This window comes from Mirounga angustirostris, unplaced genomic scaffold, assembly GCF_029215605.1.
Source record: "Mirounga angustirostris isolate CCGP_5_RB_7025 unplaced genomic scaffold, mMirAng1.0.hap1 SCAF_8, whole genome shotgun sequence".
Classification (NCBI taxonomy): Eukaryota; Metazoa; Chordata; class Mammalia; order Carnivora; family Phocidae; genus Mirounga; species Mirounga angustirostris.
Window position 1 is genome coordinate 117955649 of NW_026991716.1, and position 22068 is coordinate 117977716.

Sequence of the window (22068 nt, forward strand, 5' to 3'; positions counted from 1 at the left end):
AAGCTATTCCGCACACGGCACAGAGGGCACCCCGCGATATGCCGCTGCTAACAGTTGCCCTGACAACCCTGCCCTGTCCTCCTCCAGGAGGCGTGGGCGCGGCTCGGCGGCTGCGGGCTCCGGGCTCCGGGCTCCGGGCCGGGAACTCACCGCGGAGGGCTGGAGCCCAGGGACCCTGGCCGGCGGGAGGCGGCCAGCGCGCGGCGCAGCTCCTTCTTCCCTTCCGCTCTACCCCGGCGGCAGCGCGGGAGGACAGACAGCTCGGCCTGCACAGGCGCCAGGGCACTCCCCGGGACGGGGACAGGGGCTCAAGGCAAGAAGGCTTTTTCTTCTTCGGGGGAGCTTTGGGGTTTTCAATCGGGACACTTTGCGAGTCCCTGGATGAGGGAAGGAAGGCATCGCTGGACCCCCACGGCTCACTCCGCACTCAGTGACACAGCCCAGCCTTCCAGACGTCCCTGCACCCCCAGAGTCTGTGTAAACACGGGGCGGGGGGCCCACCTGGCATGAAGACTGGCGCTGCCGTGCACCGGAGAGCAGGCAGGGGGAGAACCGGGCCTATTCTCCCAAAGACGACAGTTTGGAATACCCCTTCTGCAAGTCAAGTTGAAAGCAGAGAAACTACAATCCATCGAGGGGGGGGAAAAAAAATCCGCCTCACCACATCCAGGCAACTCCCCCTGCAATTCCCACTGCTCTGGGCCAGTCACTGCCCGCGGTGCTGAGCAATCCTCAACACTTGACCCACTTTTGGCTCTTTTTTGGATTGTTTTCTCCAAAGCATACAATCATGTGATTATTGTTTTCTCCTGAAATGAGCTATCTCACTTAAGACTCTGCACTTCCAGGCTGCCTGAAATGTATGCTGTATGTGAAACAAAAAATAAATGTACAGTAAGCGACACTGACAAATGCCAACTGACAAATTAAGAAAATAATTTTTGTTTTTGCCTCTTAATCAAAATCAAGTCTACTTAGAAAGCCCAAAGCCATTTCTCCCACCCCAGACCACCCTCCTACTTTTTCCCTCAATACTTAACCCACTTACCCAAGAGGGGACCCCAAGGATTCCATGACCAGTACCCTCTCTAAATCCTTTGAATGGAAGAGTAACTGCTGACAATTCATTAGCTTTTCTTGGTGCCTTAGTTTTTGCTATAAAATTGAGGTGACATCATTTACCTTATAGGATTGGAGAAAGGATTAAATGAGCATAGTCGTAGCAGTAAGAAGTACTTAACAAAAAGTAAAAGCAAGTGATATGAATAAGAATCGTTACTTTTTTTAAAGTAATCTCTACCCCCAACACGGGGCTTGAACTCACGACCCCAAGATCAAGAGTCGCATGCTCTTCCAACTGAGCCAGCCAGATGCCTCCCTGCTTTTACTTTTTATAATACATCTGTTCTAAGTAGTCCATTTTTGCTTCATATTTAAGGTGTTTCCACCTCAACTATCGACTCTATTAAAGAAAAGTTCTATTTTTTTATCTACTAATATTGCCCAGGCCACTGCTGGAGATGTACTGGATGCTTAGCAAATCTACTCTGGGGAAACAGAAACAAAAACACCAAAATTATAGAAATCTTTCCCTTGAAGGCTGGGGGGATTTAATTAAGGTTAACATGCGTTAGATGTGTAGACTGGGGAAATGTAGGAAATTTCAGGTATTAAGTTTACTTAAAATCATGGTCATCTGTGTGATAGGTATTTGGAATAAAAGTGAATGGGATTGAAGAGCTGAGCAGGTCTGAGAAAGCATCTACATCAGCGTTTTTCATGCAAGGAAAACCGAGGCCCAAGAGGTAAGATTCCTTGCCCAGGTCAAATGTTAACTGGCAGTAAGATTAGAGTGGACATTTAGATCTCCTTCTCCCTAGTCCAGTGCTTTTCCTTATGACAGATATTTGGCCTACACAGTTCAGAATCCTAGATCCCTCTCTCCAGCTTCTACAGAGATGTGGAGAAGGAAGGAAAGAAAAGATCCATGCCTCGAACATGCAAGATCTTGTTGTTTAAGAAATAAACAGTAGATACAGTGTACTTCCATAATTCTACTTGGTAATTCCATTTGGTAATTCTATTTCTGAATTGAAGATGATTTGTTATTTCCTATTTCTTTAATCAGATGATCAATAAACATAGTCCATTATAATATAGTTATGAAAATCTTTTCAAATCTAGTTTGTTTCTTCTACCTTCCAGAGAATCGGGTTAGTACTTACAATGGCAACACACTCACACACAGCTGAAACTACCTTTTGGCAGGAAAAATGAAAAGCTATGTCTCAAATGACAGATTTCATTTAGAAAGACTCCTTACCCAAATAAAACTAATAGCTTCTGACCATCTCCATGAAATTTAACAAAAGTATTCCTGAAAGAGGTAAAGCTAAGGAAAAAGGGATCTCTTCCTTCATCTTCTAGATGAAAAAAGGAGGGGATTAATATTTTATGAAGTATCCTAGGAGGACAATGAAACACCTTTCTAAGAGTGGCTTTTAAAAAAGCAAAGTGAAAGCTGAAATTCAAATGACTTCTGCAGAAGATGTACATTACTTTCAAGGATGGCCTGGATGGCTTTAAAGCTTTTATAGGAGAAATGCAGCAGCAAAGCAAAAGCTTCATGGTCTTTAACTTGTCCAGATAAGATGTCACAAAGGAGCCGTCCTTGAGGTCTGTGGAACGGAGATCACAGGACAGCCCCTCTGGGACACAGAGGACTGTAACTGAGCCCACCTCTACCACACCGAGCCAATCACTAGTTCTCCTCTTCTGTTAACTGCACTGGAATATCCCTCAAATGACAAAGACGGCATTCTTCATGCTCTAGCGTGAGAGGTCTCATGGAGAATTTTGATTTGTATCAAAATGTGAAAGTCACCAAAATGGCTGTTTTGAAAATTATGCTTAAACCATTTACTGGGGAAATGAAAGCCTAATCAAAGGAGGCCAAAAGTCACCACGGCCTACAAATCGATGAGGCAGGGGTGGGGTCAAGAATTTCATTATCTAGTAACGTCTCCAACTTTGTCAGATGCTGTGCGAGGTGCGTTAGGTAGGTTACCTGTGTTATTCATGATAGCACGGGAGAAGAGTCATCACCTGACAGATCAGGAAACAGAGGCTAAACCTAAAAACAGAGGTTAAAGTCCCCCCGCTAGTTAAGTCACTGAGTCAGGATTAAACCATGGCCCATCTGCTCTAAGGCTAAGATGCTTTTCTCCTGCTGCTTTGTAAATCCTGACTGCAACAGCGACTAGCTGTGTCCCAGTCACAGCTGTGACCAGTCACAGAGAAGCAAACAGCCCAAGATCAAATAATCATAATAAAGGAGTTTTTTTTTCCTATCCATGAAGTACACATTTAAGACATAAATACATTTGAGATTAGCTTCCTAAATGCTCAAACCTAGTGTTTAATGGATATAGGTGTTTAACTCTTATTTAACTTCAGGAATACTGGAGCTGAACCCCTGCAGAGGCATGGGCCTCCAGTCTTCTCCCTTTTATACTCGGACCCAAAACAAAAGCAGATGTGGAAGGGGGATGGCAAGACCTTAAAGTAAAAGGAATCCTACTCTGAATTCCTGAGCTCTTCCCCAGCACTAAGAAGTGTTTTCAATTTGATGTGGCACGTGTGTCCTTGAACGTCACTTGCAGGTACAGTCCCCATGGGAACCAGGGTATGCAGGCTTCCAAGAGTCAATGAGGTTTTGCAACTGTTTCAATTCTTAAAATAATAAATGATTTTTAATGGAGACTTTGTACAAAGTTGGAAGAAATGAGACATTACCTAGTGCGAAAGGGTAGGTTTTACAACTAACCTGGCTTTATAGAGAGAAAAATGTTCACAGTATAATCATAAAATACAGTGACAACTGTAAGTGGAAATGATACCACTCGTCCACCATGAATGAAACAGCCCACTAGGCTGTTGAGCAACTGCTGCCCCCACCAATTCCCACACCCAGCCCTAGTCCCTTAGTAGGCAATGAATTTACATGTGTCCTACTACCCTGGCTGCCGAGCCCCTCAGGCCTGCCTCCAACAGTGAGGCAGGTGAATATAAAACAGAGTCAAACTAACTCATCAGTAGGGGAAGTCGTCTTGTGGTTTGGACCTGTCACAATGTTCTAGGAGACTAAACACATGCAGGCACGTGCACACACACACGTAAGCTTCAGGCTCCTACTCACATGTATCCTTCCTAAGCTTTTATTTTATGGCTGTTTTTATGTCCGTGAGACTGGAAAATAGCATACAGTCCGCAAATGAATTTAAGACTAGCCTCCTGCAAAGAGCAATCTGTTTAAGCAGTGAGACGCATACCTAGATTTTCCGTTCTAAAAGCCTAGTGAGCTTTACAAAAACATTCTTGAAACAGGAAAGAGCCTGACTGGTACTTATCAAGGACTGTAGCTGAAAACAGAAATTACTACTGCTGGATTGAACGGCCACTCACCGGTAAATTACAATTCTATACACATGTAAGTTAGTTACTTTTCAGCAGGGGCCAGAAGTGCCAAACTGCCTTTTCCTATTTCTACATTATGATTAATATGTAGATGATTAATTCTTCAAAACTACTGGATTTCAGTAATCTTTTAAATATTTAATGCATTAACCACTCCTCCCCCGAGGTAAGCTGCAATTTACTTCTAGTAGGACTTTTGGAAATCCACATTTTCATGCAATATTAAAAAGAAAAGAAAACCTTCAAATGGTTACAGGTTGATTGTGGAATCAAACAACCCCTGGGAACAAAGGGTCCCAGCTGGTTCTCTGCCATCCCCATTCTTGAAGTGAGAGGGCTCCCTTACAGTTTCCTAGAATGAGGACACTTCCTCATGGCTGCTTTGGCAATAAAGGCATAACATCCTGCCATCTTGCAGCATTCTACAGAGCTTCCAAAAAGCTTCTGGACAAAGAAATACTGCACAAAGAAAGACCGACCCTTTGAAAGGAAAGCAGAAAGGCAGGTTCACTTTGATCTTTATTTTACCACCTTTTGTTAACAGGCAGTAAGAACAGTAAATACTACCCTAGTAGTGGCATGCCAGCAACCAAGAAGTCCGAGGTCCCTGCCGTGCCTTTTATAACATTTCCATAAATCTTTGCTGTGTGGTGAGCACTTCGCAGGGTCAGCAGAGTCCATTTTCCCATGTCTGCTCCACCAGCAATAAATTTTAAACCCCGAGGATTCACTTATCTGAACATAAGGTGTGGGTACCAAGCTTTCTTTTAAAACTCTTTCCTAGACATTAGGGATCACTAGCTAAGTTGCTAATATTATAAAATGCCACATTAAACTTGAACCCAGGAACACAGGTTAGAACGCCCTTGGGCCTCCTGTTCATTATTGCCATTGATGATACCTAATGTACATTGCATGAGCTGAATTCCTGGACACAAGTTAAGATGGGCACACGTCCTCTCCTCTAATAGTGACATCCTTGGGAGGTTATAAATCCAATTTTACAGATTCAAAAGGAGACAAATCAATTGCTGGGTTCCAACAGAAGAATCAGACAGATAGCCAGGGCTGTTTCTCTTCTTTTTTTTTTTTTTTTTTTTTTAAGATTTATTTATTTATTTGAGAGAGAGAGACAGAGACAGAGATAGTAAGAGAGCAGAAGCAGGGAGGAGAGGGAGAAGCAGACTCCCTGCTGAGCAGGGAGTCCAACGTGGGGCTCGATCCCAGGACCCCGGGATCATGACCTGAGCCGAAGGCAGACACTTAACCAACTGAGCCACCCAGGTGCCCCAGGGCTGTGTTTCTCAAAGTTACTAACCCATCATTGGTCTGAGAACTGTTATGGGTTTAGTTTTATTTTTTGAGCCACACCATTAGAAAGGTAAGGAAACTGAGAAACCGTGGCCCCCTGTCTTGCTTTAGGAGGGGTGAAATCATGTCAAAGGCTCAAGGGGAGGGGTTTTGGGGAATGACATCAGAGGGGAGGCAGCGGGCAAATCATACAATGTTCTCCCACGCAACAAAGGCAGGGGGGCCATTCAGGAGTGCTGATGATGAAATGTGCGATCCAGACTCGCCAATCTGGTGGAAGACGGGTTGAAAGGGAGGAGTGAGACTTACGAAAAGCCAGCTCCCTAAGTACTTTGTCCAGGTGGAGAAAAGTGTCTCACGTGGTGACTGTGGTGACAGAAGGCAAAGAAGAAAATGAAAAACCACTCATGTTTGTTTTTTAAACAGGCTTGCCCTAGCAGCGTGGAAGACCTATTTCAGGGGGATGAGCATGGATACTGAGTTCCTGAAAAAGCTCAGATGACTGTGGCCAAGTGGGCAACGGGAAGGAAAGGTGGTGTTTTTATTAAAGACTTAGAGGAGAATGAGGGCTTTATATCTGTAGATAAAATGTCCAAAATCATCAACAGATCAAAATAATGGGCTATCGCTAAAAAAGCACTTAGTAGTGATAAATATGAACACCTCTTCTAGTAAGTCCAGCTGCTCAGGTACAGAATGAAAACCCAGCCAAGCTTCAGTAGCTGCAAAGAAGGAGGATCCGGCGACAGCAAACTCAGGACACACAATCAGTGTGATGAGGCAGTGAAAGTCCTAACAGTATCACAGGGCATGTCAGCACATGTCCAGCACGCTGAGTAAGGAGAAGAACCTTCTCTATTTTCTCGTCCTTGGATCACACTGTCTGAACTAGATATTTCAATGGGATGATAAGTTAGAACACACGCAGAAGAGAGCAACCCAGGAGTTGTCAAGATTCTAGGCTATAACACAGGAGGATCATTGGAAAGAAGGTACGTTTTCTCAGGAGAAAATAGGGCAAGATCTGGAGAAATAAGGTAGCTGAATTCAAGGTTAACATGTGGAGGGATTTCGACTTTTAGTGTAGTGCTGGAAGACAGAACTTGGACCGGTGACTGGAAGTTACCAGAAGGTAACAAGCTGTGCCTTCCATCACTGAAGACGGCCATGGACAAACATGGATCTGGGATGAGGGTGCTGAATTAATGCACTGTGTCCAGGTTGGACTTTTAGTTCTCTAGAGTCTCTTCTGATCCCACAACTGACTCCCACCACCGGATGGGAACGGAAGCTGCAGTTAGATGCCCAGGGGAGAAACACTGGCTGAAAGAAAAAGCCTGAGAGAGCTTCAGAAGGCCCCTCCCCCCCAGTCACTATCTCCCTGCCCTTATTTATTTATTTATTTATTTTTAAAGATTTTATTTATTTATTTGACAGAGAGAGACCAGCGAGAGAAGGAACACAGCAGGGGGAGTGGGAGAGGGAGAAGCAGGCTCCCCGCAGAGCAGGGAGCCCGATGCAGGGCTCGATCCCAGGACCCTGGGATCATGACCTGAGCTGAAGGCAGAGACACTTAAGGACTGAGCCACCCAGGCGCCCCTCCCTGCCCTTACTTACACTTCACAGAGCTTTGGGTTTTTTGTAGGCAGCTCTACAGTTGTATTGTTTTACTCATTCAACTGATGCCCCCCAGAGGTTTTAGACGTAAAGCTAAAATGCGCAAACAATGGAAGCTTCACTCAGTGTTCTGGTTGCAACAGGACCACACTCAGGATTGCTACACCTGCAGCTTGCAGACTGCCCTCACTCTCACCTACTTGCAATTTAATGGAAATCGACCATATGAAAAATTCTAGGGAAGATAGGGATAAAAATGAAGAAGATAAACGAGTTTTCCCTCAATGACACAATTTACTGTGGATGGATCACTATGACTCTAACTTCAGAGAGGAGATCTAAACGTTTGTGAAAGAAGAGCAATATTAAAGAAGAGTAAAGCAATTCAGTTTATTACTTTATGGGCATTTTAAGGGGAGTGACGGTCCTAAGTCTTCAGGTCAGTAAAGAATTGGCCCAGTCCAGAGCAAGGGGTTCAACATTCATTTCAGAATGTACTGAGACTTTTCCCCAATCCCATCTTTCGTGGCTTTGCTACTCTTCCCGATTCTTTCTCCTAAAACGCCCTGAAATTCAAACTGACATCACTTAAGATATATTAAGAGGTTTAATATCCTGTTTGTACCTTAAAAGTTAATTTAAAAGTTTCTCTTAAAAAGTAATTTAAATGTGTTACATAATCCTGGGGGGGGGGGCGGAACTCTGATTTTCTTTCTGAGGGTCAATGCGTCCAGTCAGGGTTCTCCAGAGACACAGAACCCAAAATACTACCGGACCACTATAGATACTACATACTACTATTTCTCTGGAGAAGAATATATAAATCATGTAAAGGGACCTATTTTTTTTTTTTAAGATTTTATTTATTTGAGAGAGAGAATGAGAGAGAGAGAGAGAGCACATGAGGGAGGAGGGTCAGAGGGAGAAGCAGACTCCCTGCTGAGCAGGGAGCCCAATGCGGGACTCGATCCAGGGACTCCAGGATCATGACCTGAGCCGAAGGCAAGTCGCTTAACCAACTGAGCCACCCAGGCTCAGCTTTAATTTTTTTTTTTTTTTAAAGACTTATTTTAAGGAATAATGGCAGCTATGATTGTAGAGGATGGCAAGTCCAAAATTTGTAAGGGAGGCAGGCCAGCAGGCTGGAAACTTAGGCAGAACTCCTTCTTCTCTGGGAAACCTCAGTTTTTGCTCTAAAGTCCTTCAATGGATTGGATCAGGCCCCCAATATTATCGAGGGTAATCTTCTTAAAGTCAACTGACTGTAAATGTTAACCATATCTATAAAATATCTTCACAGAAATATTTAGACTAGTGTTTGACCAAATAACCGGGTGCTGTAGACTCGCTAAACTGACATAAAATTAGCCATCATGGTCAGAGATCACGCAGAGATTAAGACACTCCCTTCCCACACTGAAATCAACATGCTGTAAAAGAAAGCATGCCACTCAAAAGTCAAAGGTCTATGTATCTGTGATCATAATTTTCACTGTATAGGCTGGACACTATTTACTCAAGTCATTCCCAATATTGCAATGCTCTACTAATTGTATTGTGTTCATACAATCGGGCTCAGGCAATCTCAGAGTAGACCTATTAAATCCTCTTACCTTTCACTAATGATCTCTTGTTGAGAATCCAATGCAGGTCAGCATCAAAGCATTATCAAATAAATCCTTTTAATCATTATAACAACTGGTTGCCTCAACATTAAATGGTTTGGAAAGTACAGATACGTAGATTAAAAAAATTATTCCCTATTGTCATGAAGTAACCCCACTGTCTCAATCAGAAGAAACATATATAAATATGTGGATGGGGATGGCATTGGATAATACATGTTTCTCATGAGAAAATAAAGTGTGTATGAAGGTTTGAGGTACTAAACTTTGCAGTTATTGGTTAAATAGTACCAACTCTGACAAAAGAAAAAATGATATACAATTCTGCAGCATAGTTCTGAAATCAACCTAGGGGAAGGAAGTGCTTAACAGAAAGGCAAATTATATAATCATGGTGGTTAAGTTTGAGGTTTGGTCGTTTTCACTCAGCTAAGGTCCACACTGAAAAGGATTAGTGTATCCAGTGTAATTATCAGTAACCAGCCAGAACACTGAAAGCCTTTAGCTAAATTATACAGATAAGAGAGGAGTATATTTAGAATTAAATAACAAGCCAGAAGCTTTTCAAATTTGGAACTGCTAAACAAAAAAGATTCCTAATGTATCAGTAATTGCTTTAAAAAAGATAGGAAGCATTAATTTCCAAGAAATAGATACTACTAGCAATCCAGTACATTTTTTTGAGAAATTTCATCCCCTTTTAGTCTTGTCTGATTTAGAGCCACTGAGTTTAGTGGGCACCACACAGAAAGAAACAACAGCTCAGAAGGACGAACAGGTTCAGAAACACACTTGAGGTGCCCCAAACCTCAACTCCAAAACCCCTTTACCTTTCATATCCCTATTCTAAGCCCCTGCCTTAAAACTTCTGTGAATTTTATTTTATTTTTAAGATTTATTTATTTTATCTGAGAGAGAGAGAGTGAATGAGTTTGGGGGAGGGGCAGAGGGAGAGAATCTTCAACCAGCCTCCCTGCTGAGTGCTGAGCCCAATGGGGGGGGGGGGGGGGGCGGAGCCTCGATCAATCCTATGACCCATGAGATCATGACCTGAACCGAAACTGAGTCAGACACTCAACCAACTGAGCCACCCAGGTGCCTGAAACTCCTGTGAATTTAGATACGCAACTGAGGGATTATCAAACTTCCTAAAATACCACAAATGGACCATTTTGCCTTTTATCATCAGGCAAAGTGGCCACACTTCCATTGTTAAAGGCACTAAAACCACTGATGTGTTTATTTTTATTTATTTATTTATTTATTTATTTATTTATTTTAGGATTTTATTTATTTATTTATTTGAGAGAGAGAGAGAGAAACAGCATGAGAGGGGATAGGGTCAGAGGGAGAAGCAGGCTCCCCGACAAGCCGGGAGCCCGATGCGGGACTTGATCCCAGGACTCCGGGATCATGACCTGAGCCGAAGGCAGTCGCTTAACCAACTGAGCCACCCAGGCGCCCCACTGATGTGTTTAAAAAAAAAAAAAACAAAACCAAAAACTTGTTCCAGAGACATACAATGTTGTAGAGAAACAATCACAGTCATAATAACATTCTTTCTACCCTCTTAATTTGTTTTGATGGAACGGTCCTACCTGGTTCCTGTTTCCATCCTGGCACGGGGAAGACACTTGCCCTTAAACCCTCAATACAAGGAACACCCACGTTCCTTTACAGCCCAGAGCCAGGCTTTATCCCACTCCCTGGAAAAAAACCTGGTTCTTGTGGTTTACAAACAAAAGGAGGAAAGTTTATAGAACCAAAAGCTGTTTGTTTTTAAAAGAATTGCATGCAATACTGCAAACTGTTCCATAAACAGGTTTCCAGATAGGGACACATACAATAGATAGCATGTGCACTGTAAAGCCAAAAAGTCATCTTCGTGCACTTCTCCACTGGATCAGAATGGCTCACCAGTGTCTGAGCTCCCAGTCAACTGGATTTAGCAAAGCCTTCTTCTCCTTCCGTCTGCCATTCTGTACTCCTCTCTTCCAAAACCTCCTTGAAGACTTTATACTCTATCATGGATGGACATTAGATACAGCTGGACCACCAAGGATTGAATCTAAAATGCCAAGCTAGTGTTTCCCTGTGAGGTTCACCGGATTATAAAGATTATGGGGGGCTTTCTATTCAAAGGCATTGCCCTCTCATAGGTATTCTAGACTAAAAATAGCTCCATTCTCCATTTCTCTTTTTTAATGCTTTCTACTGTGCAGCCATTTCTTCTACTTGTATTTTAGTTCCGGATACTCTACCTGGGACTTACACAATGCCACTTTAACAAAGCATACGGATATACCTTTTTATACACACAACAAGGACATCCTCATGGGGATGGTAGGATGTAGGAAGCCATTGTTGCAAAAGAAGTTTCTGGATTTATTCTAATGTCGCATATTTCTTATTTCTAATAATTTTTTTACTGAAGGATATTATATTATGATATTAATAAATCTTAATATTTTAAGGGTGGTTTAAGGCATGTTGGTTTAATCAATTACCATAGTGTCCACTGTATCATATATACAATCTGAAGACATTATTCAGAGCATCTAAACCCAGGACCCATCCGAGGAAGTGACATTTAAACATTTAGAAGTTAAATTTTTAAAAAGATAAAAATCGAAATTACAAGTTGAATGAGATATTTTCTTAGGGAGAAAGGTCTGTCTCATACATCCCCGCCCCAATATCCTGTATAGGTCTTATAAATAGCCTCTGCAATTTAAGAAAGTCCCTTCTAAAATTTAACACATAAAAATTTTTAATAAGAAAAAGTTTACTGATTTTTTTTCTATTTCAATGTATGTATTTTTAGAATTAAAAAAATTTTCATTATAGTTGACATACAATTTTATGTTAGTTTCAGGTATATGACATAGTAATATGACATTTATATACATCACAAAATGCTCACCATGAAAAGTGTAGTTACCATACAAAGTTACTATAATATTATTAACTACATTCCCTATGCTGTACTTTTCATGTCCATGACTTGTAACTGGAAATTTGGACCTCTTAATTTTCTTCACCCACTTTGTCCATCCCCTGTGTAAGTACCTGTTTCAAGAAACCCAAACTATAGACTTCTCATGAAAGCCTTGTGGAAGGCAGGTTGTACATGCTTCCTAGATTTTCCTTTTAGAGAAACATATTCAATGAAGTCACTTGTTTTGAGTTAAAATAAGTCCGGGAAGTCCATCTTTGTGGTTTAAAGGGGACAAGTCCATCTTTATGATTTAAAGTGCAATAATTCCGTGGCAAGTATTTTAGGAAAGAACTGAAAATGTAGAACTATGACAGAGTCATAAGAAATACTTTTGAATACCATAGACATGAAAAATAAGAAAGGCTGGCATGGCCTTTAACTACATGACAACACAATCTGAGCATCTCCCACGTTTGAGTGCAACAACCTTCTACAGGAACATTTTGGGCAACATTCTGACTGGTGAAAAGCACCATCCAGTGGGCCTTGATGATGCTCACTCGATCTGAGCCAAGCCCAAAGGGAAGTGATCACACAGCTGCAGTCAGGTCTGAATCAGCATTATATTCTGATTCTCTCGTTGAGACTTTACAAGTAAAAATGAACATTTGCTTGAGGGAACAATTTAGCAGGGAACAACTTATGGTAAGTCCATATTTTCACAGTGATGCAGTACCAATCCTCAACGACCGTGAGCACAGTAATTATAACCACACTCTGTGCTGTGTCAGGCACGGTTTTAAGTACTTTACGTTTATCAGCTCACTTAATCCTCACCGTAGCCCGATGAAGGTATTACCTGTATCCCGGTTTCAAAAGAAAGAAAGGAAGGAAGAGCCTGGTCAAATGACTTGCCCCAAATCCTTCAAGTAGTGAGTGACAGAGCAGAGAACGGAACCCAGAGTCCTCGCACAAAGTAACAGTTTAACATGAGCCCAAACTGGGTGGGCAGTTTTGTGTGCAAAACCATATGGCTTCACCCAAACTTAACTTCAGTATAACCCTGAAGGGGCAGCGGGGAAATCAAAGACCATCTTTTCCTTCGGGGTTAGTCCCATCCAGTAAGCCCTACTCCCCCTTTTCATTGCGGTCCCGGTTTGTACAGCTATGCAGACACCAGCGGCGAGGAGGAGGAAAAAAATAAAATAGAAAATCAGTTCTGCCAAAGGTAAGCCCTCCCTGAAAAAGCTCCTCAAGAACACATGCAAATGCATGTCAGACGTGCCTCTGGAGGTTCTGACACATAGAGCCAGAGATACTAGTTTGACAGGATGTTCAAAGGCCTGAGTGTGAATAATACTGTTAAGAAAAAGTGAAAAGAGCAGAGGGTACCAGACTGAGCCTTACGTCCAGTAACATCTGATGAGGAGAACGAAGAGACGTAAAGTGAAGAAAGATTAGCCCAAAGGGTATTAGCATAGGTCGTGCAGTAGGATGGAAGGTGAGAATGGTGAGGAGGTCATTCTTGTGTCTAGTACTGACCGGAGGGCAGAAGAAACAAGAGTGGTCTCCAGAGCCAGGGGTATGATGATGAGAAGTCATGGGTCACTACGAAAGTCTCTGGGACAAGTATATAATTTGCTATGAAAAACTTTATTTACCTGAAATTACCTTTCTTGTTTTGAGGGCAGGGAGGAAGAAGGTGGCAGAAGTGGACAAAAAGAAAGTCTGTTAGCTAACCTTTGGTCTAACTGCACATATTCATACATAAAAGTGCATAAATACATACACCAGTGTGCACATATTTTGCTCTTCAAGGGTCCTCATACTCATATTCACATCTGCATTTCCTTCACAGAACTGCTGGAGCAAAATAAGAGAGAAACGAAATAAATTCACTAGGTTGAGGGCAATGGCTGTTACGATTTTCCAGGGGTTTTCCACGAGCACCTGACACCTCCAAAGTAAATCTAAGGTGATATGGAAGAGCCGTAAGTGGGAAATCAATCTAAACTAGTCCTCAGCCTTGAATGCACACTGGAATCACTGGGGGAGTCTTAGAACATACAGCCACCTGGCTCCCACCCCTGGAGAGTCTCCGTAATTGCCTAAGGTGTGGCCTGGGTAGTGAGATTTAAGAGGTCCCCAGGTGATTTAACTCACTGTCAAGATGACTGAGAACTGATGATGCTGCAGCACAGGAGCTCGAAAATCATTTCAACAACATAACCTTATGCCCAAGGAACGAGCTCCATTTAAATGAACTGACCAGTGCTGTGGTTAAGGGGGTTACCATACTAATTTAAAGCATCAACCCTGAATAGAAACTAATCCAGCTGGACTGCAGGAAGCAAGGAGCCAGGTCCTGTTTCGTGTGCTAGGTCAAGACTTCTGAGAACCAAAAGCCTGGATTAAGACCTTGACAAGCAGCCACGCAGTTTTGCTTCAGCCGATTACGCATGTTACTGCCTCCCACGCAGGTCTTGTGTTGGAGAGCGGGGACACCGAAAGAAGGAGGGGTCTCTTCTGTAATTTCACCCTGGAATTTACACTTATTCTACAATACGGCTATTTTCTACTTTCAACATAGTGCCAGGGATATATATGTGGGAGGTTATGCCATAGTAAAGGATGGTTCCTTTTACCAGAAAGCCAACTCCAAAGGGGAAGCTTTAAGTCACCTAAATTTTAAGATACCAGGTCTCAATTCTCTAAAATTTAAATATACATAATTTTACTAACAATGCTTGCAAGGTCCGGTTCACATATCCCAAAGGCACGGCTAAACTTCCTTTCTGCTCAGTTTTGCATTCCTACGGTCATCTGCAATGTTTGGTCAGGTGTGTCAATTCTCTCTGGCACTTCTCACAATTCCTTCTTTCACAACTGTTTCTGTAGGGGCTTCAAGGATGAGGAACAGTTGTTAAATGCAGTGAATTCTTGCTGTCGAAATATATTAATCCTCAAATCAAAATTTCAAGTGGCACCTAAGGGGCGCCTGGGCGGCTCAGATGGTTAAGCGTCTGCCTTCGGCTCAGGTCATGATCCCAGGACCCTGGGATTGAGCCCCACATCGGGCTCCTGGTTTAGCGGGGAGCCTGCTTCTCCCTCTCCCTCTCCCTCTCTCCCTGCTCATGCTCTCTCTCTCTCTGTATCTCTGTGTCTCAAATGAATAAATAAAATCTTTTAAAAAAAAGATTTTATTTATTCATTTGAGAGAGAGAATAAGAGAGAGAGAGAGAGCATGAGAGGGGGGAGGGTCAGAGGGAGAAGCAGACTCCCTGCCGAGCAGGGAGCTCGATGCGGGACTCGATCCAGGGACTCCAGGATCATGACCTGAGCCGAAGGCAGTCGCTCAACCAACTGAGCCACCCAGGCACCCGAATAAATAAAATCTTAAAAAAAAAATAAAGTGGCACCTAAGAAAATCTTATAGATTCTTTAACTGGTTATTTCTCCAAGATACTAGGGAGACTAGTATTTAATGAACAGAAAAACCACCTGACGCCATTTAAATTTATAAACTATAATTCAGAGCATTGTAAAAACAGATGTTAAAGAGGCAAACGGCCAACAACATGGATGGATATTAGAGAGAATAATGCTATCAAAAATAAGTCAGTCAGAGAAAGACAAATGTCATATGATTTCACTCATATGTGGAATTTAAGAAACAAACGAACAAAGAAAAAAAAGACAAACCAAAAAACAGACTCTTAGCTATAGAGAACTTATGGTTAGCAGAGGGGAGTGGGTGGCTGATGGGGATTAAAGAGTACACTTACCGTGATAAGCACTGAGTAATGTATAGAAATGTTGTATCACTATATTGTACAACTGAAACTAATAACACTATGTTAACTATACTGGATTTAAAATTAAAAAGGAAAAAGGCACTGACCCGTTGAATAGCTAGACAACCTTGAAAGCTGGATTTTATATAAAAGAAATAAGCTTAAATACTATATGCATTTAGCATATAGAACCTTAGATCATGCTCAGTGATTAAAAGTTCAATGACTATTGAGACTTTTACAAAACACTGTAAGTACACTTCAGTAACTGAGAGCTGATACTTTAGTTGATTTGACAATATAAATTCTGCCAACAAGGAATAACCAGGACCATAAAACAAGTTATATGACCAGTATTTCCGGCTTCGTAACTGAAACAACATTCCTTCCAAATTCTGGAAAGCCATTTTTCAAGGGATTGGAAGACAGACATTAAGGCGGGAAGAGAACTCGGACTGGTATGGGACATGCTGTATAATGGCACTTCTGTTCATAATCAACTCCAGAATGCAGACTCCACAGGAAATCAATACTATGGAAGAATAAAGAAGATGGTAATATTAAAGCCAAATAAAAACTCATTTCACCTCTGCCCTGGAGCAACACTATTTCCACAGCTGTTCTAAGTTCAGTGAGCATTATTTAGCATCCAGAAGGGCACTATTTTACTTTAAGGCAATTATACTCTTTTACTCAAAGAACTTGGTGCAGTGGCTAAAAATTAAAAACAAAACCTAACAATATCAAGTGGTGGCAAGGATGCCAAGCAACTTGAACTCAGACATTGCTTGAAGGAATGCAAAACTGTAGGGTCTCTGGAAAACGGTTTAACAGGTTCCTATAAACATATACTTTCATATGAGTTGGCAACCCCACTCCTAGGTATCTAGCTCCCTTAGATAAATGAGAAAAGCCTGTGTGTAAATGTTCACAGCAGCATTATCCATAATCGCCAAGACCTGGAAATAACCCAATGCTCCTCAATGCGTTGATGGATTAATCTATGGTACTTCCTTACAACAGGAAACTACTCATCAATAAGTAACTATTGATACATACAAGAACATGTTAGAATCTCAAATGCATTATGCTAAGTGAAAAAAAATCAGACTCAAAAGGTTACACGGTACCTGCTTCCCCTTTTAGGACATTCTGGAAAAGGCAAAACTACACACATGGCGAACAGATCAGCGGCTGCCAGGGTTTAAGGGTAGGAGGAGAGCCTGACTAGAGGGGCAACAGGAAGAATTCTCTGGGGTGAGAGAACTCTTCTAGACCATGATTACAGTGGTGGTTACGTGACTGCACATTTGGCAAAACTCAATGAATTGCACACCCAAAATTTTTTGTATGCAAAAGTAAATTTTAAAAAGAGAGAAAAGGCCCCTGCCTATTTAAGGATCTGTAAGTTTTTCCTTTCAACAGCCAATTTTATGGAGAGTCTCCAAAGTCGGCTATCTTTCCAACTGCCCATCTATGAATCACTTATAATCTGGTTCATCTCCTACTCTTGCACCAACAAGTGAAATTCCTCTTCTAGGGGTGGTCACCACAGTGATGGCTTTTCTTTCACTCTTCGAATCCCTGACCTCTTTGTCCCTCTCCCTTGGCAGGTGTGCGCTGCTCGATTATGCGTTTCCTATCTTTTTGGCTTCTCCGCCTGTCATCTTGGCTGGCTCTTCCCCCTCCTATGCTTGGAATGTTGTCCCACCCCTTTTCAGTTTTTCCTTCTAGGCTCTCCTTACTCTCCTGGCTTCAATTATTATTCCCTTATGGACTGAATACCAGAATTCTGGCTTCTATTTTTCTCCTTATCCCTATACTTTCTGTTGCCCATTAGACATTTCTACCTTACACCATGTTTAAAACAGAAATTTTTCTATTTCTCCCACCAAAACCAGGTCCTCCTCTTGATTACTTTCATGCCATCCTTAAGCCAATAAGCCAAACTCAAACCAGGAGTATAATCTTAAATGTTACTTTCTGCCTTCATTGACACAGGCCTCCATAGAATCTTGAATTCATCATTCCCTCCCCATTTCCAACAGCCTGCCTAGATTTCTGTAGGAACCTCAGAGTTGGTCTACATATCCCTGAACTCTTCCTTCTTAAATCCATCCTCTAGTCTATACATCTGCTTCGAAATGAGAACCAGCCAGGTAGATTTCCAGATTTCACTGATCCTCAGAGGTTTGGCTGATCTGTCTGGCTCTATGGTGTTCCCCATATGTTACCATTCTTAAAGCCGCAAAAGTCCACTGAAGAGAATGATTTTTCTAGACGGAGGAACTATGCATTCATTAAAACGCACAGCTGAGCTTTTCTGCTAGATTTTGCAATCAAGCTTGCAAATTCATGGGTTCAGAATTACTAAGCATGCTTTAATCAAGATGTTATTCTCATGAACATCAACAGTTCACCACTGTCCACAGATAACATACCAGTCTCTTAGCTTGACCTGCAACCACTCCACAATTTGACCACCACGTATCATGATTCTAACTGATCATCTAGGACTCTTTCATTTTGAGGCTCACACATGAGTCAATAGGACCAAAATTTTGCTCTCTTCCACGTTTGCACCTTTTCCTCTCTTTCCTCCATCCAACTTTATATATCATTTACCCATTCTTTTAAAGTGTATGTCCTCCCTGATGACCATGGCCAGAAGCAGCTCTTCCTTCACGGAAGTCTTCATGACCCACAATTACTTATGAGTTTTGTTTCCCTTGCTAAATCCAAGGAGCATGTCTTTGTCAGCCTTCTAGCCACCATAATGCTTAACATATGCAAGGTACATATTTCTTGGTCAAATTATTCTAAGCCTCAATATTTTCAATTTTTACATCAATATAATGAGACTTGAGTTTTAAAAAATAACCCCTTTCAACAAAGGATTATTTTTCATGCACCAGGAAGCAAAGATGTTAGAAATGTTTTTTTAGAGAACATGCCAATGTAAATTAGTGTTTCAAACACATGCCTAAGTAATGATATAAAAAAAATGCATGTTCCTGAGCACAGCTGCTTGGTCTAATAATACTTCCCTCCTTAGCAAGATGTAAAGTAAGAGCTAGCCATAATATAAGGTGGGGGCGGGGGGGAGTTATCTAGCCACCTGAATGAAGCATTATGAACTTTAGGACTTGAATTTCAGAAGGGATAGGTTTAATATCAAATTATAGCCTGAGCGCCTATTTTACAGTGTTAACTTGCAGATATCTGCAGAACCTTCGAGCCAAGTGAAACCGTAAAGATCACTTTAATGCAGTGAAGGTTATGACCAAGATCACAAATAAAGCCCATATTCTTTCACCAGACAGCCTGCTGAGGAGAGAAAAGCCCAATTCCAGGTTCTAAGTCATTTCCCCCAAAAGAATATCAACAGAATTCACAGATTATAGGTATTAATTTATTTCCTGTGCATGAAAGTATTGTCTCATGAATTAGTCAGATGCAGCTTTAAATATGGTCTGAATTCAGTCGGCTTTTTAAAAAGAAGTTATCAAGCTGGGAAATGAGCTGTGTGTGCTCACTTTCCACAGCTCTTGAGCATGAGCATAAAAAAATGAAACACTGAAAGCTTGGACAGAGGCAGTTTTGTGAATATTCATCTACGGGACGACTCAAAATAACAGCTTGAAAAAGGACTTGATGTCCTCTAGTGGTGAGTTCAAAAACTTGCTTCCAAGTCAATTTGGTTATTGAAAAACATGTTGAAAGAACTGTTCGTCCTCAAGAAAAATAAAAACTATTACCATGAGGAATGTAGCTTGACTACCTTTGAGTAGAAGATAAATATGTGCTGACAGAAATATGGTTTTTAAATGTTGGATTAACATAATACCTTTCAATATCCTTAAATGTTTCATTTTATAGGTGGTATAACCCCAATTTGCAACCCATCTTTGATACACACACATATATAACTGTATAATTATGAATAATTACAGGTTTTATTTTTACAATCACCTGAAATTCTAACCTAAATTGTCCTAGGACCTAGAGGATATTATGCTAAGTGAAATAAGCCAGATCGAGAAAGACAAATACCATATAATTTTGCTCATATGTGGAATCTAAAAAACAAATGAATAAGCAAACAAAAAGCAGAATCAAAGCTATAAATACAGAGAACAAACTGATGGTTGCCAGAGGGGAAAGGGAGTGGGAGATAAAGGCTTCCAGTTATGGAATGAATAATCACAGGAATAAGAGACACAGCACAGGGAATATAAGCAATGATATTGTACTAGCATTGTATGGTGACAGATGGTAGCTACACTTGTGATAAGCATAGCATAATATATAGAGATGCTGAATCACTGTTCTACACCTGAAACTAATGTAACATTGTGTGTCAACTACAAATAAAAAATTTTGTCTTAAAATTACACCAGTCTTTGCACAGGTACACAAAAAACTAAGAGACATTTAAGAATGGACATTACCTCATAATAACCTAATTGAAAGAAAGAATGAGAGCGAGAGAGAGAAAGAAATAAAATTAATCCCTCAACAAATCACCTTTTGATGGTAAAAGAAGTCCCTACCTCCTCCCTGAACACCCACCTGTATACAAACCTGTGATTGCCAAAAAATAATGAATTGCAGCATTTAGATGTGTATGAGGTGAAATATGTCCACAAGAATAAAGCACTAACATTGAAGTCCTATATCAGATATAGATAACATGTTTTAAATATATGGAAAACTTTTTAAGTTATTAAAATTCAAGCAGTCCTTAGTTGTTCACTCAAAATATTTTGATCTAGATTTAAAAAATCTATTTTCACCCTTCTTCTATTTTTGGCACCTGCTCACATAGGTGCTTCTGAACACCAAAAACATTAATTTAGGGCTGGAAAAATAGGATAAAGATGTGGGCCAGAAATAAGTTTTAGTTAAATCATAAGTACATCTATTCAAAAGACCATATATAACATGTGTCCCTTGGAAATCAAAGTTTCTAAGCAAAGGTGGGAAAGAATTTTTTTCACTGAAGGCGATGGCAGCCAATTAAATTCCCCCTTCATAACAGAAAATATTTCACTGATAGTCACATGATTCGTATATTGTTAGAAACATGACCAGTTCATTAGTTAACATGCTCAGACACTGAAATGCTACTTTGTAGCTCACTTATATTTGAACAAGTTGTCCATGTGCAGATTCTAGAAGACAGGTTTTTTGCTTTTTGAGCATAAATTGGTGTGTATTAACCTCCTGGAACAATGTTTTTCAGAAGCAGTCACTTAGTGGGGGATTAGGCACCAAACCATTTATATTCACAATAAGGATGCTGCCCTTCTGCTGCCCTCACTTGGATAGGGCCGCCCCCCCCGCCCCCGCACCAAGCTCATCAAGTTCGATAAAGCAATTGCAAAGACATCTCCTCTTAGCCACCCCTTCCCCAGCCCAAATCAAAATAACGATGGACCAATCTTTCAAACACATTAAGACAAAATAAACCACCCTACAGGAAGTAGCATGACTTCAAAGTAAACAAGTTCAAGACATCTTGTCAGACTTAACCTCAGGTATTTGGCTGAAGAGATTAAGGCATTAGACTTTAGGTGCCCAAACTCTCGCTACAGAGCAGATACACTTCTAAAAACGACTGCAGGTTTTCTGGACCTTCCGCATTAAAATAAGCATACCTTCTAAGTCAAAAAGTGTTGGGGGGGGGGCAGGTGGGGATAGGAGAATCTGGAGGTTCTTACATTTAGGGAAACAATGGTTTTCCGATTATGTGTGCGTGTGTAAGCAGAAAACGCATTGCAACTGGGGAGGCTGCAATTTGAATTCTTTTTAAAATAAGAAACTGCCTCACCGCCCCCATCTCTAGTGTAGGAAGGTACCAGAAACAGTTTACCGGCCAATAATAGGAAACTAGGAGAGAAGAGAGGATTTGCAAGACAGTTTCTCAAGGAAAAAAACTACCACGAGGGGGAAAATCGTCTTCATACAAGATGGGGCCGGGAAGAGAAACTTGCTGCTTGCCCTGGAGATGTGAGCCCCTGTCCCCGAAAGTCAATGCGGAGGTCGGGGGGCGGCGTCACCACCTGGGCCGACATTCCTTCCTACCTGGGGTAGGTGCATGGACTAAAAACACGAACTCTGAGGACCCTTTCAAGTCAACCAATCTACGAGTCCGACGATCCCGCACACTCAGGCCCCACTTTCCTGCAACCAGCCCTGCCTCCCCGCTCGGCGATCTCAGTCCGCTCGGGAGAGGGTCTTAACTGCGGACCACGGGGCGGGGGCGGCCCCCGCGCTCCGCGCGACTCTCGCGCCGGCACTCACT

General features: G+C 41.6%; 1 protein-coding gene across 3 annotated transcripts in view; it reads right to left on the bottom strand.

Annotated features, from left to right (window-relative positions):
* Positions 1–22068, bottom strand: part of MAP7 (microtubule associated protein 7) — a 171748-nt gene that overhangs the window by 149037 nt on the left and 643 nt on the right. The window contains exon 1 of one of the 3 annotated variants that reach the window (XM_045865611.3): positions 502–857. The exons of 1 other annotated variant lie outside the window; for it this stretch is intronic. In XM_045865611.3, coding sequence (XP_045721567.1) covers positions 502–508 — 7 coding nt within the window. In that variant the 5' untranslated portion in view covers positions 509–857. Of the gene's footprint in view, positions 1–150; positions 378–501; positions 858–22068 lie in introns of those variants that run through there. One more of the 3 variants, XM_045865613.3, reaches the window with a different exon arrangement.